The 16,692-nt window shown below is 57.3% G+C and overlaps 1 protein-coding gene across 1 annotated transcript in view; it reads left to right on the forward strand.

The window, feature by feature from the left end:
• The window catches only part of GALNT2 (polypeptide N-acetylgalactosaminyltransferase 2), an 87,375-nt gene extending 70,941 nt beyond the window's left edge, over positions 1 to 16,434 (forward strand). Inside the window, exons 11-15 of the mRNA XM_044239301.1 lie at positions 1,463 to 1,555; positions 1,891 to 1,974; positions 3,957 to 4,083; positions 9,978 to 10,097; positions 13,792 to 16,434. Of these exons, the coding sequence (XP_044095236.1) occupies positions 1,463 to 1,555; positions 1,891 to 1,974; positions 3,957 to 4,083; positions 9,978 to 10,097; positions 13,792 to 13,947 (580 nt within the window). The 3' untranslated portion in view covers positions 13,948 to 16,434. The remainder of the gene's footprint in view (positions 1 to 1,462; positions 1,556 to 1,890; positions 1,975 to 3,956; positions 4,084 to 9,977; positions 10,098 to 13,791) is intronic.
• The last annotated feature ends 258 nt before the right edge of the window (positions 16,435 to 16,692 follow it).

Raw genomic sequence — 16,692 nt, forward strand, 5'->3', positions numbered from 1 at the left:
GGTGGACCCCTCTCTCCCCTCCCCTCCTGTCCCCTCCCCTCCCCTCCCCTCTCTTCTGACCCCGCCCTCACAGACCTCCAGCCCTGGGCTGTCACCCCACAGCAGGTCAGGGGACTCGTTCCACAGCCGCCCGTAGAACGTCCGCCGGTTTCCAGCAGCTCCGGTCATCCATTCCTTTGATCATGTTCCTGGCGATGGTCTTGGGTCTCTAAATTTTCTTTTCTTGCCATTATAAACAATGCTGAAGTGAGCCTATCTTCAGCTGTATACTCTCCTGGAGGTATGTTTCTAGAAGTGGGAAGTGCCGGATCAGAGGAGGGGGTGCATTCCTTCGTGTTGTCCTGCCTGTCTCGTAAGTGGCGTTCTCAACAGTTCATCTCCGTGCGAAGAGGAGAAAGGGCTACATGTCACGTTGTGAGAGTCGACGCCCCAAGAGTTATTTTAATGACTGTAGCTCAGATCATTTGAAAGGCTCGCCGTTTAAGAGACCTTTATGGTAAAGGAAAGGAATTCTTTTCAAAGGTGAACATTGCCTCCCTAATACATTTCTTTTGAAAGAACATAATGTCTTCTGTATGGGACCTTAAGGAAGCGTGAGTCTGCTTGGGAACGGAGTCCGGGACCTGGGAGCAGAGAGGCTCAACTGTATGATGCTGCTTCATACGTGCCCTGCGGGGGGTGCGGGCAGGTCAGCTCTGACGCCCACACTCGTGGGAGCCTTGCACACCGGCCCTGTATGCCCATGTAGCTTGTTCCAGTGGCCTTAACTGATCACGCGTCATGGTTTTGAGCTGTAAGGAGGTGCAGTTCTGAGATTTAAGCACGTGGTGTTCTTGACTGTTCCATCCGGGTCCCTCCAGCACGGTGTAGTGGGCGGGAGCCCCGGGTGTGGGGCTGCAAGCTTTTCTCCCCTTCCCATCACCTGTCCTTGTCCAAACCGAACACTCTTTCAGCTCAGGTCTGCAGGGGGAAAAGTCTTTTTAATAGTACTTACCTATTTTTACCTTTTCCCCAGAGTTGTCTAGTCACATTGCAGCCATGATGAGGAGGGCCGCAGAGGCCAAGGATTCCTTGGCTGTTCTCCCCTGTGCCAACTGCCCCAGCGTACATGATGCAGGTTACCGTGGTGACGCGCTGTATCCTTCTTGCTGGTCCAGCCTGAGTCTTTTCCTCCCAGGACCTGCCTGTGCTGCAGGTCTAACTGCCTTTTGCTCTTTGACAATCTGTTTCTGTGAAAGACGAGAAGGCGAGTTCCATTTGCTCAGTAAGCACCCGCTGACTGCCCGCTACCCACCAGTCTGGGTGCCGAGCAGGGACAGCCTGCTCTCTGCATCCCTGCCACCGCTGCCTGCCCACCTTGGGGGCCCTTCCCAAATAGCCCTCGAAGCAGACAAGTGCACACAGATTGACGCTGACGGAAAGAAGGCAAATCCCAGCTCAAGAATCCTTATTTTGTTTCTAGAAACACCCGCCGGGCAGCAGAGGTCTGGATGGACGAATACAAAAATTTCTATTACGCAGCAGTGCCTTCCGCCAGAAACGTTCCTTATGGAAAGTGAGTGTCACTTGAGCCTCTCCTGCCGCTTTGCTCAGGATCCTGGCGGGTGGTGGGGGAGCCTGTGCTCAGCCCGCACCCCACGAATCATCCTGCTGCCCGAGGCGAGAACCGTCGCCCAGGCTTCAGAGCAGGGGCCTCTACTCAAGGCAGGGCAAGGGCCCAAGGCAGGAGGCATGTGGGAGGTGGGCCAGGGCCACGGGGACAGGAGCGTGGACGGTCCAAGTTCCACTGTCTGCCTCCGTCCTCTTCCCCTCAGCAGCTTTCCAGATAGGATGTAAGGAGCTTGTCCGTTCTCGAAATTGGTGAAGGAATCTTGTTTCCCTCTTTTCCAGTATTCAGAGCCGACTGGAGCTCAGGAAGAAACTTAGCTGCAAGCCTTTCAAGTGGTACCTGGAAAACGTCTACCCGGAGCTAAGGTAAGTAAACCGCGGGGGGTCGGGGCCTTGCTCTGCTAGGGCTTAGGAGCCATGGATGTCAGAGAGGCAGGAGGCCCTGAGAAGTGACCAAGTTAAACTTGTGGCCCTGGTGAGAGGCCGGGAGCTGGGGCTTCCAGCGAGAGCTGTGTGTCCTCACCCCGCAGCTGTCCCTAAGCACAGCTGAGAAGTGCTTCCCGAATGGCAGCCTCCTGCTGGGTGACCTTCCCGTTCTCCACAGAGGCGGAAACAGTCCCAGGTGGCACCTCATTTAGCTCACGCCCTATTGGCGAGAGGACAAGGGCTGTTGTCTCAACCTCTCTGTAAGTGGCCCAAGGGGCAGTGCCCAGCACCCCCGGCTCTGGTCCCTCCCTGTGCAGCAGGTGCCTCTGCCCAGCCTCCCTGCGCTGGAGCCGAGGGCAGCGCTGACACGCAGAGACCAGAGAATGAATCCGCTCCCTGCCCCCCTACCACCCTCCCGCTTCGCTCCTGCTGCCCGGATGCCGGTGCCCATCCTGTGGTCCCGTGAACAGAGGGCGGCACCCAGCAGAGCCCGGAGACCGGACCCCCGCCTCCAGTCTGCGTCAGGCACTAACACCGGGCCCCGCTTCCTGCAGCTTCTGTCTACACCCGCTGCTTCCTCTTGCGCTAATGGCCGCTCCGCTCCCTCGGGGAGCCCTTGAGACCCTCCTCAGAGGCCTGCAGGTCTTCGGGTTTCGGGACCCATCCGAACGTCATCCTCGTAAAGGGATTGCCAGACGGGTTTTGCTTTAACGTGGCACATTCCTCCTTGCCCAGCGAGGGCGTGGCTCCCACGCAGGGGCAGCTGGAGTCACCACCGTTATCCTTCAGGCTAACAGCTCCTTCAGAGCCCTTGTCCCCGAGGTTTGTTTGAGCGTTCCCTGATGCAGCTGTGCCTCCCGGCTGCTCTTCACAGCCATCCAGCTGTCCCCCAGCAGTGGGGACAGCAGGCCTCCTCCTGCCTTGGGCCCCGTCTGTGACAGGCGGCTTGCTCTGGGGCCCGAGAGCAGACTTGGTCACCCGCGGGCAGCCGCTGCTCATTGTCTCTCGCCCAGCCCGCGCAGTGCTTCCCACTGTGGCCTGCAGCCCATCGTGGGGACCACTGTGCTTTTGCCGTCATGGTCATCTGTGATGTGGTGGGTACTGCTACCAGCCAGAGTGAGTGCAGCTTCACCTTATGCACACCCCTGCTGTGGGGCGCCGGGGGCCTGTGCCACTTGTCTAGAACACTGAGTCCCACACTGGCGGGGGACGCTGACACCCCCCATCCGTGCCCGGCAGGGGAGACACCGACCTGACATTCATGTGTGTTTGTAGTGCACACTGCCACTCACTGGGCACCCCCCAACCCCGGGCCCCGGGCCCTGGGCTCCATGTGCTTGCAGTGAAATGTGTTCCGTGATACTTGGAACAGATCTGCTTCACAGTTGCTGTGCAGTAGGGTCTGCGGTTTGGGAGGACAGCGAGAGATGGCACAGCGGGTGTGGGGCCCAGGCTGAGCACAGCCCCGGGTGGAATCCTGAAGCATGTGGCCCCGCCCACACGTGCCAGTGCTGTCAGTGGCCGGCTGCCAGACACAGCCACGCGGGTTCTCCCCTCTGCCAGGTAAAGGTCAGTCAGATCCCAAGTCTGCCAGAAAGCCCAGGGCCGTGGGGTCTCACCTCGTGAATTACTTTTCTGAAGAACTTCCAACAGGCTGACAGTGAGGAGTAGAGGAGCTTTCCCTTTCCAGAAACGTTTTCCTGGTACGGAAAGAATGCTTCTCCAGCTTGAAGTCTTCACTCCGGGTTAGAAATCCAGGGCATTCGAGAAATGCTGCCCGGCTGACACAGCCCGCCTGTGGGAGGGGTCCCTCCCCTCTCAGGGTTCCTGCTGCCGGAGACGGACTCGCCGAGTAAGGGGGTGCATGGAGGGAGTCGGGGGACCTGTGGAATTAAGCAGATGGTTCTCCTCTTGCTTTCCAGGGTCCCTGACCACCAGGATATAGCTTTTGGGGCCTTGCAGCAGGGAACCAACTGCCTGGACACTTTGGGACATTTTGCGGATGGTGTCGTTGGCGTCTACGAGTGTCACAATGCAGGGGGGAACCAGGTATGTGTGGGGGGTGGGCTGCAGCCCCTGCAGGGGCGGGCCCCGAGTTTGCAAGTCCCTGCTGCTGCTTCTCCTGTGACCCACGGTGTCTGAGGTAGCTTGCGGCCCCGGCTGGTCACCCGCAGGCCTAACGTAGCCTGTGGCCCCGGCTGGTCACCCGCAGGCCTGAGGTAGCCTGCGGCCCTGGCTGGTCACCCACAGGCAGGCAGCCCCGGGCTCGGGGTGGGATGCGCCAGATCTTGAGCGATGCGCGGAGCGGGCCGGCCTCTGCACCACAGCAAGGGACACTGCGGTCACCACCGACATCCGGCATCTCTCATCAAGGCAAGGCCTGCAGGGCTGGTGGCCTTCCTCCTCCTCCTCCTCCTCATCTTGCCACCACCTCTGTCATCCCTGTGGCATGTGCTTGTCCCCAGAGCACCTGTTCTGTGTCTCCATCTGTGTCTGGTCTCCGACCAGCTCATAAACACCTGCTCGGGCCCCAGTTTTAATAGGCACAGACCCTGCGGCTGCCGCCAGAGTCATTATCGGCCCCTGCCTGTTAGATAACATGGGCTTAGGTAGAGAATATTAACAATTACTAGCTTCAGTCTGACACATACAGACAGCTTGTCCTGGATGCATAAAGCCCCACACTTTCTGTCCTCACTGAAAACAAGACAGAGAAGTAAAGGCCTGTTGGGCCTAACATGGCCTATATGTTCCGGAAGACAATATTCTAGAATAGCAGTTTTCCCATAAAAAAATTACAGGTATTTGGTAAAATGTGGGCTTTGCGCCCAGAAGAGTCTGGGTCATGCTAGAGTATTCTTATTTCCTTGAGAACGTGCCAAGCTCTCTGAGGACCTACAGTTTAAATGGGGCCGTTGGGGGATGGGGGATTAACTAAGTGTTTCTCAGATTTTCTGATCACAAAACCTCCTTTAAATAGAATTCTCTTTAAGAGAGGGCACCTGCTTTTACATAAAGTTGGTTGTTCCTAATCCCCCCAGGGAGTATCTGGGTGGACCGCGACCCCCAGATGTTTCGTCACCTCTCTTCACTTGGTGATGTCATCTTAACAGTTGTTTGGACCAGTCTGGACATCCTCAGTTAGACAAGAGAGGGGGAGGTGGCTTCAGGCGGCGGCCAGGGCTGGCCCAGCGCAGACATGCCACTCCCGGGCTCCCAGGGTCTCACCTCTGTCCTCAGAGCCTGGCCTCTCGGTCCCGCAAGTGCTCCCCGGGGACAGGCTTTGAGCTTGGAGTGAGCCCCCAGCCAGCCTCGGGGTGCAGCCTGGTTTGGGGTGCAGCCTGGTTTGTGGATTTTGAGTATTTCAAAACGTTAGGAGGTGTTAGGAGTCGGCCAGAAGGAAAAGGTCTAAGGAGGGAAGAAGAAGTAGAGTAGGAGGGAAGACTTGAGTCAGGCCAGGTTTGTTGGGTGGGGACAGGAGGGACAGAGGACGCCGTGCCTGCCAAGAGTGTCTCTGCGTGTCCTTGTCAGGCCTTCGGTCTGAAACTCACTGTGGCTGCTCGCTTCGGCAGCGCATATACTAAAATTGAAACACCGTGGTTCCACTTTCTGCTGGGGACCACGTGGCTCGGGGTCCCACCAATGCGCACAGCAGTGGCACATGGCACAGGTCTGCCTGCAGGAAGCCGTGCAGGGACGCAGCACAAGGAGGTCTGGGGCTTCGGTGTGAGGCGGAGGCTGAGGGCGCCGGGAGACGCGGGGTTTTATCTGTCTCTGGCCAAGCCGGAATGAAAATACTGAAGTGCTGCCTTCCAAAAAGGGAAGCTTTGGACGGCCTGGAACACAGTGGATCCAATGAGTCTCCGGAAGCGGGGCCGTACTCCTGGGCCTGCTAAGCCCCGGGGCGCTTCTGGTCCTCGTGGCCGAAATTCAGAATTTGGCTAATGCACTGGTGTGCGGGTTAGGATTGAGAGGCGGCGCGGCCCCGCGTTACCTGCCATCTCAATTGTTAGACTTGGTCCCATCCCAGGCTGGCCTCACCCTGCCCCCGTTTAGTCACCGGGGTTTCCCCTCGGTCACGTGTGCAACGTTCTGATGATTCAGTGACCGTTACGGGGTCCACCCTTACAGCAGCTCTGACCAGTGCTGACTCCATGCATTTGGAAGGTATGTACGGTGGCCGATAGCGATTTCCCGCTGCCCCCACCCTGCCCTCCCCGGGCTCAGGCACCAGCTTCGGTCCTGGGTGCCGTGTGTGGCTCTTGCCCACGTGGCACAGCCTCGGGGATGGATGGTACCTTTTACCCCGTGGCTGGTCACAAAAGCTTCCGTGGTCTGCGTGGTAGCCCCCACCTGTGTTGGCTGGTGGCCGTGGCTCTGGATCCCCAGATCCTGCCTCCAGGCTGGTCTCTGAGCCCATGAACCCCGCTCTGCAAGCCCATGGGGAGGCTGACCAGCCTGGGCTGCCGGGCACATGGCTCCCTCATGCCCATCCCCTGCGCGGTTTTGCATAGCTCCCCCTTTTTTTCTCACAGCTGTCCTGGTTATAGTCTCCTTGTTCGTAGGCACAGGAGTTCATTGATCATGAGCTGCCCTCAGGGTGCCGTGTGTGGGGGAGGAGGAGATTGGGACAGTGCAGGAGGCCACCCGGAGCTCCCAGCTGTGTGTGGGGCTGATGGTGCTGGGCCATGGCCACGCCCAGACTTGGGCTGTCCCAGTGCTGTGCATGGAGCTGCCGGGGAGAGCAGACAGTATGGCCTGTGCAGAGCATTCCGTTCCCTCTTTTTTTGCCTTTTGCCCTTGTGAGACCCTGGCTCTTCTCACACTGGGCCAGAGGAGCTTTCCCTCCCCCCAGCAGATGTCTGCGGAGTCCCCGCTGGGCCAGCTGTGGGGCACTCGGGGACCCTGGACGGGAGCACCCAGTCTTGCCTGTCCAGGGAGCAGGTTTCTACCATCTCTGAGCCTGATTCCTGTGAGTTTGTCCTGGAATCACCCTGAGAGCTTTCCAGAAATTCTGATGTCAGGTTCCCCCGTCCAGAGAGCCTGATTTTATCGGCCTGAAGTCCCAGAGCACTGGGGTTTGTGAAATCTCCCCAGGCAGGTGATTCTGAACAAGCCACTGCACCATGAGGGTTTTCTAGTGGAGGAGCCCACACCAGTGGGCAACGGGTTTCTCCCACACCCTGGGGGCCCATGTTCCTCCGTGGACCAGCCTGTGGCCTAAAGAGCAGCCTAGACCAGCCCCAGCAGCCTTGCCCAGTCTGCTGAGAATGTCCTCCATCTGCAACACCCGGTGAGGTTCTCACGGACCCCGTGTGGCCGCAGAGCACTCAGAATGTAGCCGGTGTGACAGAGGAGGTCAGGTGTTCAGCCCTTTGGCTCAGCCAAGGTGGGTGGTGGCCACCACCTCGGGCAGCGAGGGTCCGGGGCAGCAGGAGGCCGGGCCCAGGCGTGCTGCTTGCAGGTGTGCCGATGCGTGACCCTCCCGTGAGGAGGCCCGTCCGTACCAACGGAAAGCAACGTTGTTTGAGTGCTGTGCCGCCTGGGTGAGAAATGAGAGGGTAAGTGGCGTTTCCTAACTGTAGACACCGTCCTTCTTATCTGGTTTCTGGCGGAGCCTCAGCAGACACCCAGGAAGCGGGGAAATTAATGGCCGTGCTTTTTTAAGAGTGGCAGCTCAAAAAAGCAATTCTTAAATATTTATGAACTTTATTTTACAAATGCAGATCATTGAAATGCAACAGAAGAACAAAGTGGCAGCCAGCTCTGTTGTTTGCACAGCTGAATTAGTTTTCCTGGAATTCAGTGTAAAGTCTGCTGTAAAATAATTAAACACACAATAGCAAGGAGGTTGTAGAAACATTTGTAAGTGAGCTTTCCCTGAGTATCTGCAACCCTTCCAGTGTCTTTTAGACACCTGCTTCCAAGAAGCATCGAGAGGTTTACCCACGAGTGGGGGCGGGTTCGTGCCAGTACTTCACGCGAGCCCCGCTGGAGGCACGATGCGTATCTCAGTGACTGAAAGGTGGGGTGCGCGGGCTCCTTCCTGGCGGGCATCGAATGCCACCCTGGGATACAGGTGGCTCTTGAGTGCCCGTTGGGACCTCGGAGGCACTGGCTGTGGGGGGGACAGCCTGACGGTAGGTTGGAATCGACCCTCAAGGGTGGCGTGGGGCCCTTCCCAGAGGATGCTCTGCAGAGCTCACTGCCAGGGACCGATGGGGACAGATGGGACAGGGCTTCATGCTCTCGAGTCTGAGAGAGGCTGAGGAAGACAGTGAGAGCAGGTTCTTCTGTGCTCAGCCTTCCCGGGCCTCGGAGGGCCTATGTGTGACTTCGCAGAAAGACACGTGGCCCAAACTCACTGTTCCCCAAACTTACTTGACCTGAAACAGACTTCTCACAGAATCCCTCGCGGAGCACACTTTGGGAAACACTCATTAAAAGGTGAGAACAGTGAAGCCAAAGAAAAGGAGGCGGCCCGGACCCCGTCTGCCTCCCTGCTAGGAGAGGAGGAAGCTGCCAACAGCCCAGGGGGCTTCTCCGGAGCCCAGACTGGCTGCCTGTCTCGGGCAGACCATCTGTTCCAAGGTGACCGGGGCACTGAACAGTGAGGCTTCTTTAAAAGGTAATTTATTCCCTCCCTTACCTCTGTCCCCTGAGAACAGAAAAAAGAAAGAAAAATAATTTCTTTGTCGCATTTAATTATCCATGTACATTATCCGTGGGTGAGCCATTCTCCCCGCTGGAGAGCCAGCCCCGGGAGGTCGGGGCCTTGCCTGACTGTTCACCGCCGTGGGCCGGGCCCTGGGAGGGCACCTGAGGCATCTCGGGGCACCGTGGACCGTCACAGGAAGGATGGCTGAGTCGTAGCAGCTTTCCTGGGTGGAGAGCAGAAAGACATACGCTGGTAGGGAGTGTGTCCCGCTGGAACTCTGGGTTGGAAGTTGCCTGGCTGCTTCTGGATCCTGAAGGCTCACTTAGGAATTGACCCATTTGAAAGGGTCGGGTCCTAGAGTGAAGGTTGGAAGCTGTCTCCTCCCGTCCCACCCATGGCCCCTCCGAGAACCTTCTGCCTGGGGCCTCGTGCTTCCTCACCCATCTTCTCCATGTTCCCCTGTCCTGTCCTTTTAGAGTGTCCTATAAGTGATTGTGCTCTCAGCCCTTAGTGTGTGTGTGTGTGTGTGTGTTATAAAAATCATAAGCAAGTTATTTTAGCACTCTCTGGCTCAGTTTTCCATCTTTGAGATGGGGTAATAACAGCTTCTCATTGGGCATAGCAGTGCCGAGCACACAGTAGGCGCCTGGTGTTGGCACGAGGGGTGTGTGTGTAAATACCCAGATCCGTCCCTAGGGAGCTCAGGCCTTGGGGAGTGTCCGCAAACCAGCTCACTGCGCAGTGAGGCCGCATGCTGCGTATTTCGCTACACGCTCCATGTGTAATTTCCATCTTCACACATTACAATCCACATTCGTAAAGGCTGTTTCCAAGCCACACTGCAGGGGGGCAGAGTCTTTCCAAAATGATGCAGGCGGGAATGTCGACCCTGACTCGTCCGCCTTGGGGGATCCATGCGTGGGCCGCCGTGTTCCCAGCTCCCGGTCCGTGGTAGAGCCCTGGGTGGTGGGGCGCTCAGACGTGCGCCCCGGGCTGAAACCTCATAAACGCTCATACCGTTTATCTTAGTTACTCGTGTTCTCCGAGCGCTTTTGCCATGTCAGTCGGTGAACTTGGCGCTTCCCTGGGCGGCCCTCCACTCCCGCCCCCCAGCCCTGGCACGTCCAGGTGGAGACCTGCCCTTCAGCAAGAAGTCACGTGTCGGCCCTGAGTCGGCTGGGGGGCTTGGGATCTCTGCTCAGCGGCATGACCCTGTCCCTCTCGAGCCCCGTCACTCCACAGCCATGTGCGTGGCGCAGCCCTGACCCCCGGCGCTGTGTTCCAGGAATGGGCCTTGACGAAGGAGAAGTCGGTGAAACACATGGACTTGTGCCTGACGGTGGTGGACCGGGCGCCGGGCTCTGTCGTAAAGCTGCAGGGCTGCCGAGAGAACGACACCAGACAGGTAGGGCACCCCTGCCCCTCAGCCCAGCCTTCCCGCATGCCCCCTGTGGCCTCGACCACCCCGCTCCTTTGTCCCGTCAGGCTGCCCTGTTGGACTTCGGCTCCAGCCGGCCGCCATCTCCCACCAAGCTGGGTAGCTCCTGGCCGGCGGCAGGTGTCCGTGAGCCCCATGCCAGGCAAACGTGGGGTTGGGGTGCTCGCGCTGCGTGCGGGCTGTGCATGGTCAGAAGGCCGCCTGGCCTCCATGCGCACCGGCTGGGGCAGCGTGCCTCCTGTCCTCTGTCCTCGGCCCCCCGTGGGCGGCTCCACCGTGAGTGCCCTCATCCCGGGGTATGTCTCCCCATAACTTATTTTCTCCAAAGATTCATTCACTTTTTTTAGAGAGAGAAAGAGAGCAGGGGGAGGGGCAGAGGCAGACGGAGACTGGCAAGCAGACTCCCTGCCCAGCGTGCAGCCCAACACGGGGCTCGATCCCGCGACCCCAAGATCATGACCCAAGCCGAAATCAAAGAGTCGGAGGTCCAGCTGGCCGCCCCCTTCCACAGCTTCTTGATTGATCTGCTTCTGTCTGTGCCTCACCCTCCAGTAAAACTGGAGGGGAAGGGGCCACATTTGTGAGTTCGGCTCCTACGAGGGTCTGGAAGCACCTTCACTAGGTAGGGGCCCCCGCGCCTCCAGGTCAGTTCCTCCTCCCCGCGCCGTGCAGGTAAGCGGAGCCGCTGGTCCCTTCTTTGTAGCAGCCCCTCGTACGTGCGTGTCCTGAGGGTGTGTGTCTGGTGGTGCTGGCGAACACGGGAGAGAGGCGGGTGGCGGTACATGTGCTGGTGCCCGGGAAGCCCACCGTGTTCTGCCTCCTCACATCCCTGGCGAGCGGAGGCGCAGACCTCGGGCCCGGGAGAAGGGAGGCCCCGCCGGCTCGTGACTTCTCCACAGAAGCGGAAGCACAGGGGGCCACGCAGGTGCATGGCCTTGGGGGATGGGAGGGACTACAGCAGGCAGGGACCTTGGCCCAGACGCAGAACCCCCCGAGAAGTAAGCACAGCACTGACCTACAGAGAAGTACTAGAAGAGAAAGCAAGGTTCATCACCGTGTCACCGAAGGGAGGTGTTTTCATTCTGATTCACTCCGTGTGCTGATGAACCCACGGCCCCGAAGGAAAGACCTAGCGCCACACCTCTCTCGTCAGCCACCAGTCGGTTGTTGCTTATTTCTGGTGACGTTCTCATTCTTTCCACTCTACCGGGTATTTCAAAGAAAAATTGCCTGTTCTTATTTATTCATTAAATATTTCTGCTTTTTAAATTTGCAAAAATGCTAAACGAGGAAGTTCAAGTGGGTGAGACCTCATACACATACACACACTCTCTTTCCCGAGTGTCTGCGGATTTATACCTTCCGACATGCCACCGTGGGGAGCACTGGCTTGTCTCCGTATGGTCCCTTTTTATGGAATAGATAGATGTAGAGAAATGGAGGCACAGAGCCAACCACAGCCCGGAGCCTGAGTGGGCTTCTTGTCCGAGACATTTTACCGAAGGAGAGGTGGTGTCACCTGGGAGGACGCAGGCCGCAACCAGATCCCTGGCTTCGATCCCGGCTGTCAGGGAAGTACTTGCATCTGTCCATCCCTGGCCTGGTTGTGGGGTCTGTCCCCGGCTCTGTGGAACTCCAGCCTGGCTTCTGATGGACGCTTGAACCCCTAGAGGAGTTCAGTAGGAGCTCACCTTATTTCCAGAACGGGCAGGTGTTCCTGGTGCAATCCCAGTTCTTGGGAAGCATAGGGTGCCTCAGAGAGGCTCACACCAGGGGAAGGGAGTGTCCTGCAGGCAGCTCTTCTGACCCCGAGACCTCACCAGGTGTGGAGCCCTGTGGCCCTGTTCCAGCAGAGCCTTGAGGGCCCAGAAATCCGACCCCTGATTAGAGACAGTGCTGGAGTTTGATTATTTTATTTAAAGACCTTCCATTTAGCTGAGGCTTTGACACCTGACAGGCAGAGCCCCTCCAGAGAAGGGAATCAGATTCCATTCATTCCACATTCTTTGTCAAGCCTGATTCCTGGCCACTCAGAGCAGCACAGGGCTGTCTGCACCACAGACACACTTTACATGACAACGGCAGAAGCCCGAGTGAGGACTGACTGACAGCCAGGGAGCCAGAAAGGAGGAATGACAGGCAGGCAGCCGTGACCTCCCCATGCTCAGCTGATTGCCCTGAATTTCACTGTTGGCAGAAGCTCTGGGTTTGCGGCAGCCTGAGTGAGTATCACAGGGCCCCCGTGAGAACATCCCAGCATCCTCTTCTCGCGTAGAAGGCCGGTTCTCGGGGTGCCGGGTTCCTCTCTGCCTGCCCTGCCTCCTTCCCCCCATCCACTTGCCCTCTGAGAGGAGGCTCCTCAGCTAATTTTATCTCAAAGCCACACCTTCTTGCCAGCTGGACTGTTTGGTTTCCAGGCACGTGTGTGTGTTCGTGTTGTGTGTGCATTTGCCGAATCGGGAAGGGGAGGCAAGAGGAGGCGAATTCAATTCCGTGGTGTCAAAAGGATTTGCAGAAATACTTACGGAAAGGAGCTTGAGTGCACACAGTGTAAAAAATTAATTAGAATCACAGACTCTATTAATGAAAGGAGAGCTTTGGGGAGAAAAAAGTGTGATCGTTTTTTTTCTTTTAAAGAACAAACAGACTTTTACATGGGGTAAACAGCAGGGTGGGGGGGCCTTAGACTTCCCTTAGGCAAGGCTGTGGGCTTTGTTTTCTTTCTTGTTTGGTTGGCGGATCCATTGGTGAATTGGTGAGTTGGTTGGGTTACTCGTTGACTGACTGGAGTGTGGTTAGCTGGTCGGTTGAAGGTGGGTTGGTTGTTGGGTTTGGTCTTGGTTGGGGGGAGGCCGTTCGGATAAGACCTCAGGCCCTGTGCTCACAGGAGTTGCATTTGGAACTCAGCAAATATTGCTCGGTCCCTGCCGTGCAGAGTGCCGGGGGCCCCCGGAGTGGCTGAGACAGGTTTCTCAGACCCACCAAGGAGCTCACAGACTCGCAGAGAGAACAGATGGTATAGAAACGGGTTCTTCAACATGGTAATTCTGTCCACTCAGGCATCTCTTTCCCTCTCGGCTGGCTGACACCGTTCCCCTGGTTTAATTGAGCCCGAGGCCCTAAGTGGGAGTGTGGAAGTGCCGCCGGGTGACAGCCTCCAGGCGGGGCTGCCTTCCAGGAGCCAGGGGCAGGATCGGGGTCCTCTTTGAGCTGACTCAGCTTCCTAGGGCTCCTCTGGAGGCGAAATAGCATCAGATGAGGCCTTCTTGTGGATGAATGCACATTCCCCCCAGGAGGCACTCTAGCTCCAGTGCTCGGGTTAATGACCGAGGATGGGCAGGTGCCCAGAGTGCTGGAGCTTGGATGAGGGGTGGGGCAGGACACGCGGGCCCTGGCAGGCGCAGAGTGGAGATTTAGAGTTGCGAGCCCAGGAGAGGGCACAGGTTTCTTTCCCGGATGCTCAGCCGGCCCTGGGGCTGCTTGGTCTTCGCGCAGCAGCTAACTCTTCCAGTATGATCTGAGATCCGCCCCACCACCACCAAAAAAGAAAACAAGTCTTGGCGTTTTTGCTTTTCGTATAGCTAGGAGACCCTGGCCATGGGTCTGTCCCCTTCCGTCTTGTGTGCGCTGTGACCGTAAGGCCCTCTCCTGTCTCCTGCAGAAATGGGAGCAGATCGAGGGCAACTCCAAGCTGCGGCACGTGGGCAGCAACCTGTGCCTGGACAGCCGCGCGGCCAAGAGTGGGGGCCTGAGCGTGGAGGTGTGCGGCCCCGCCCTGTCTCAGCAGTGGAAGTTCACACTCAACCTGCAGCAGTAGGAGAGCCCGCCAGGCGGCCCCCACCGGGCCCCCACACCGGCCGGCTGAGTTTGGAGATCCTGTTTTCGATTATGTTTCTTGAACTTTCTGCGAAACTATATACCTCAGTATTCCATCATGGTCGGAACGTCGGAGAACGTGTGTGAGGCACAGGGCCTGGGTGGACGCCGAAGAGGCTGGGAAAGAGACCCGCTCTCCTCGACCCACGGGAGGCGGCTGGGCCCCCTTTCGGAGGCCGCCCCCTCCCCCCGCCCACAGCGACCCCCCAGGGACGGCCGAGGCGCGGGCCCCAGCGCGGCACAGGGAGAGCAGAAGGGGCATCGCTGCTGTGTCACCGTGAGGAACACTCTGGAAATCTCCATTTTTGATCCCATCGAAATCATGTCTGGTTTCTGCAATGGTGACCCGAGTCATTTTGCAGGATTACGTCGTACGTCCCTGTCCCCACTCCTCTGTTCCCGCTGTCTTCCCAGCACAGACCCCCTCTTCCACATGATGTACTTGCTCTATTTGAATAGGAACTTTCTACGGTGGGACAGTAAGTATAAATATATATAAAAGAAAGAATGTACGGTCAGTTCCCTATGGTTTCTGTAGGTCGTCCTCATCTTGTAAATTCCCCACAAAGCAGTTAGTTCACGGCCGTAAGGAAGAGGGACGGGGCCCTTTGGGGTGGGGAGAAGGTGGCCTCCAGCGCCTCCCCCACCCCGGAGCCCCACCAGTGAGCAGGTGCTACGGGGGCCACGGGGGGCTTCCCTGCCACTGGGCCCCAGGAGGCTGGGGTGCTGGGGGCCCCTCCACTGGCTCAGCTTGCAAGCCACTGCTCGGTATTGGAACCTACTTTCTGTGCCCTTGGTATCTGGAAACCAGGATGGGTTATTTTTTTGACAAACATTACTTTGGGTCTTTTTAAATTAATTTTTTTTTCTCTTAGGAAAAAACAAAAAAACAAAACCAAACCCAGGCTTCCAGCTCCCAGTAGGTGACCATAGGAAGCTGTCCTGGGCTGTCATGGAGCGAACTGTGTGTGTCCTGGGAGCTGGTCCCTGGGCTCTGGAATCTGTCCTACTCACGTGGTCCCTCCCTGGCCCAGGGGCCTGCTTTTGGTCATGGAGGATTCTGGGCACAGAGCAGGAGGCTTGTGTGTTAGGAAGCAGATGTCAGTATAAACCACAAGCCTGTTAGGAACTAAAAGTCATGACAGGAAGAGATGCCCAGGAATGTCCCTACAGCAACCCCCCTTGCCTTTGCAGTGGCCCCACGGTGACAGGGCAGTCCAGGCCTCCCACGGAGGGGCCCCGCCCTCCTTCCTTCTCCCTTCCACATGTGCGCCCAGTCTCAGAGAGGCTGGCCACCCCGCGTGGTGGGAAGTGTGTCAGAAATGCACCTCCTTGGGCCCTGAGGGGAGGGCCCAGGAGGTCACAGAGTAAGAAGTGGCCCAGAAGATTCTGCTGGGCTGATAGTCTGCAAAGTGCCACTCTCTTCCCTGCCTGTTTCCCGTTTCCAAAAGGGAGCGCTACTGTGTTTTCTTCCTCCATTGAAAAAGGCCCATGTGTGTTTGCTCTGGGTCACTGGGATCAGGCGTGGAGGTGTGGCTGGCGGACTGTCCTGCCTTCCTTTTGGCCTCTGCCCACTAGGCAGACGTACGCTTAGTGGACAGGGTGGCCGTGGCTGGGTTACCGCTGCACACCTTGTCTCAGAGACCGGTCTTGACTACGGGGAGGCCTCGGAGAGAGGGCTGGGTACCTGTGCAATGCTGTTGAGTGCAGGTGGGGCAGGAGGCAGACTCAGCCCGGGGCACCTGGGTCCTCCTCTCAGACCCTGTCCCCTGTGAGCCACTGCCCATGTTCACCAGAAAAATACCCCATGGCCAGCAAACACATTTGGCTTTGATGTGCAACAAATTCGAGTCAGGTCCTTGACGCGTCCTTTCCTCGCACACCCCCACCCCACCCAGAACCCTCATGGCGCCTGTACCATCAGGACGGGCCCACCTGGCTCCTTCTGGGGTCGCTCCTCGACCCTGAGCTAGGGGTGCAGGGGAGTGGGTGCAGCAGCCTGGGACCCCGTGGGCCTTGTGAGCAGAGGTGCGGCTGGGCGTGTTTCCTGGAGGTGAGCTATGTTTACAAGACAACAGTGTGCCAAAGTGACTCCCTGTGGTTGCGTATTTCTTAGTCAACGGGACGATCCCACCCTCGCACTCCAGTTTTTACAAGTACAGATTCTCTCTCCTAAGAGCCCTTTGAGCAAAGTGTGGCGAAGCTAGTTGTCCTCTCTGTGGTGGTCTTTCTTATGTCTTCATCAAAGCTAAAATGATGGTCTCTGTGAGTATGTTTTGCAAATTCAAAATATAGTTTGGTAATTTTTTTTCCAGTTGATTTTTAAAAAAGAACTGCTGTACAGAGCTTGTACTTTGTCCATTTTATAGATGGAAACCATCCTTGAAAATTGTTTAACTTAAATAAAGAGAAGATACTTTATAGATAACACTCTCTGGCAATGGCTGCAGTCATTCTTGGTGCGTTGCCGGGGGAGGGAGGGTGACTAGCATCTGGGGGTAGTGGGGAGACGGTCTGTCTTCTCTGGGACCCCCCACTCCATGACCATTTTTTTTTTTAAGATTTTGGGTTTTGGGGGGTTTGTGTTTTTTTTTACAGAGAGAGAGAGAGAGAGGACTGGAACGCAAGCAGGGGCAGGCTTCCCACTGAGCAGAGAGCCCAATATGCAGCTTGATCCCAGAACCCT

This window comes from Neovison vison, chromosome 2 (genome assembly GCF_020171115.1).
Source record: "Neovison vison isolate M4711 chromosome 2, ASM_NN_V1, whole genome shotgun sequence".
In the NCBI taxonomy this organism is placed as follows: domain Eukaryota; kingdom Metazoa; phylum Chordata; class Mammalia; order Carnivora; family Mustelidae; genus Neogale; species Neogale vison.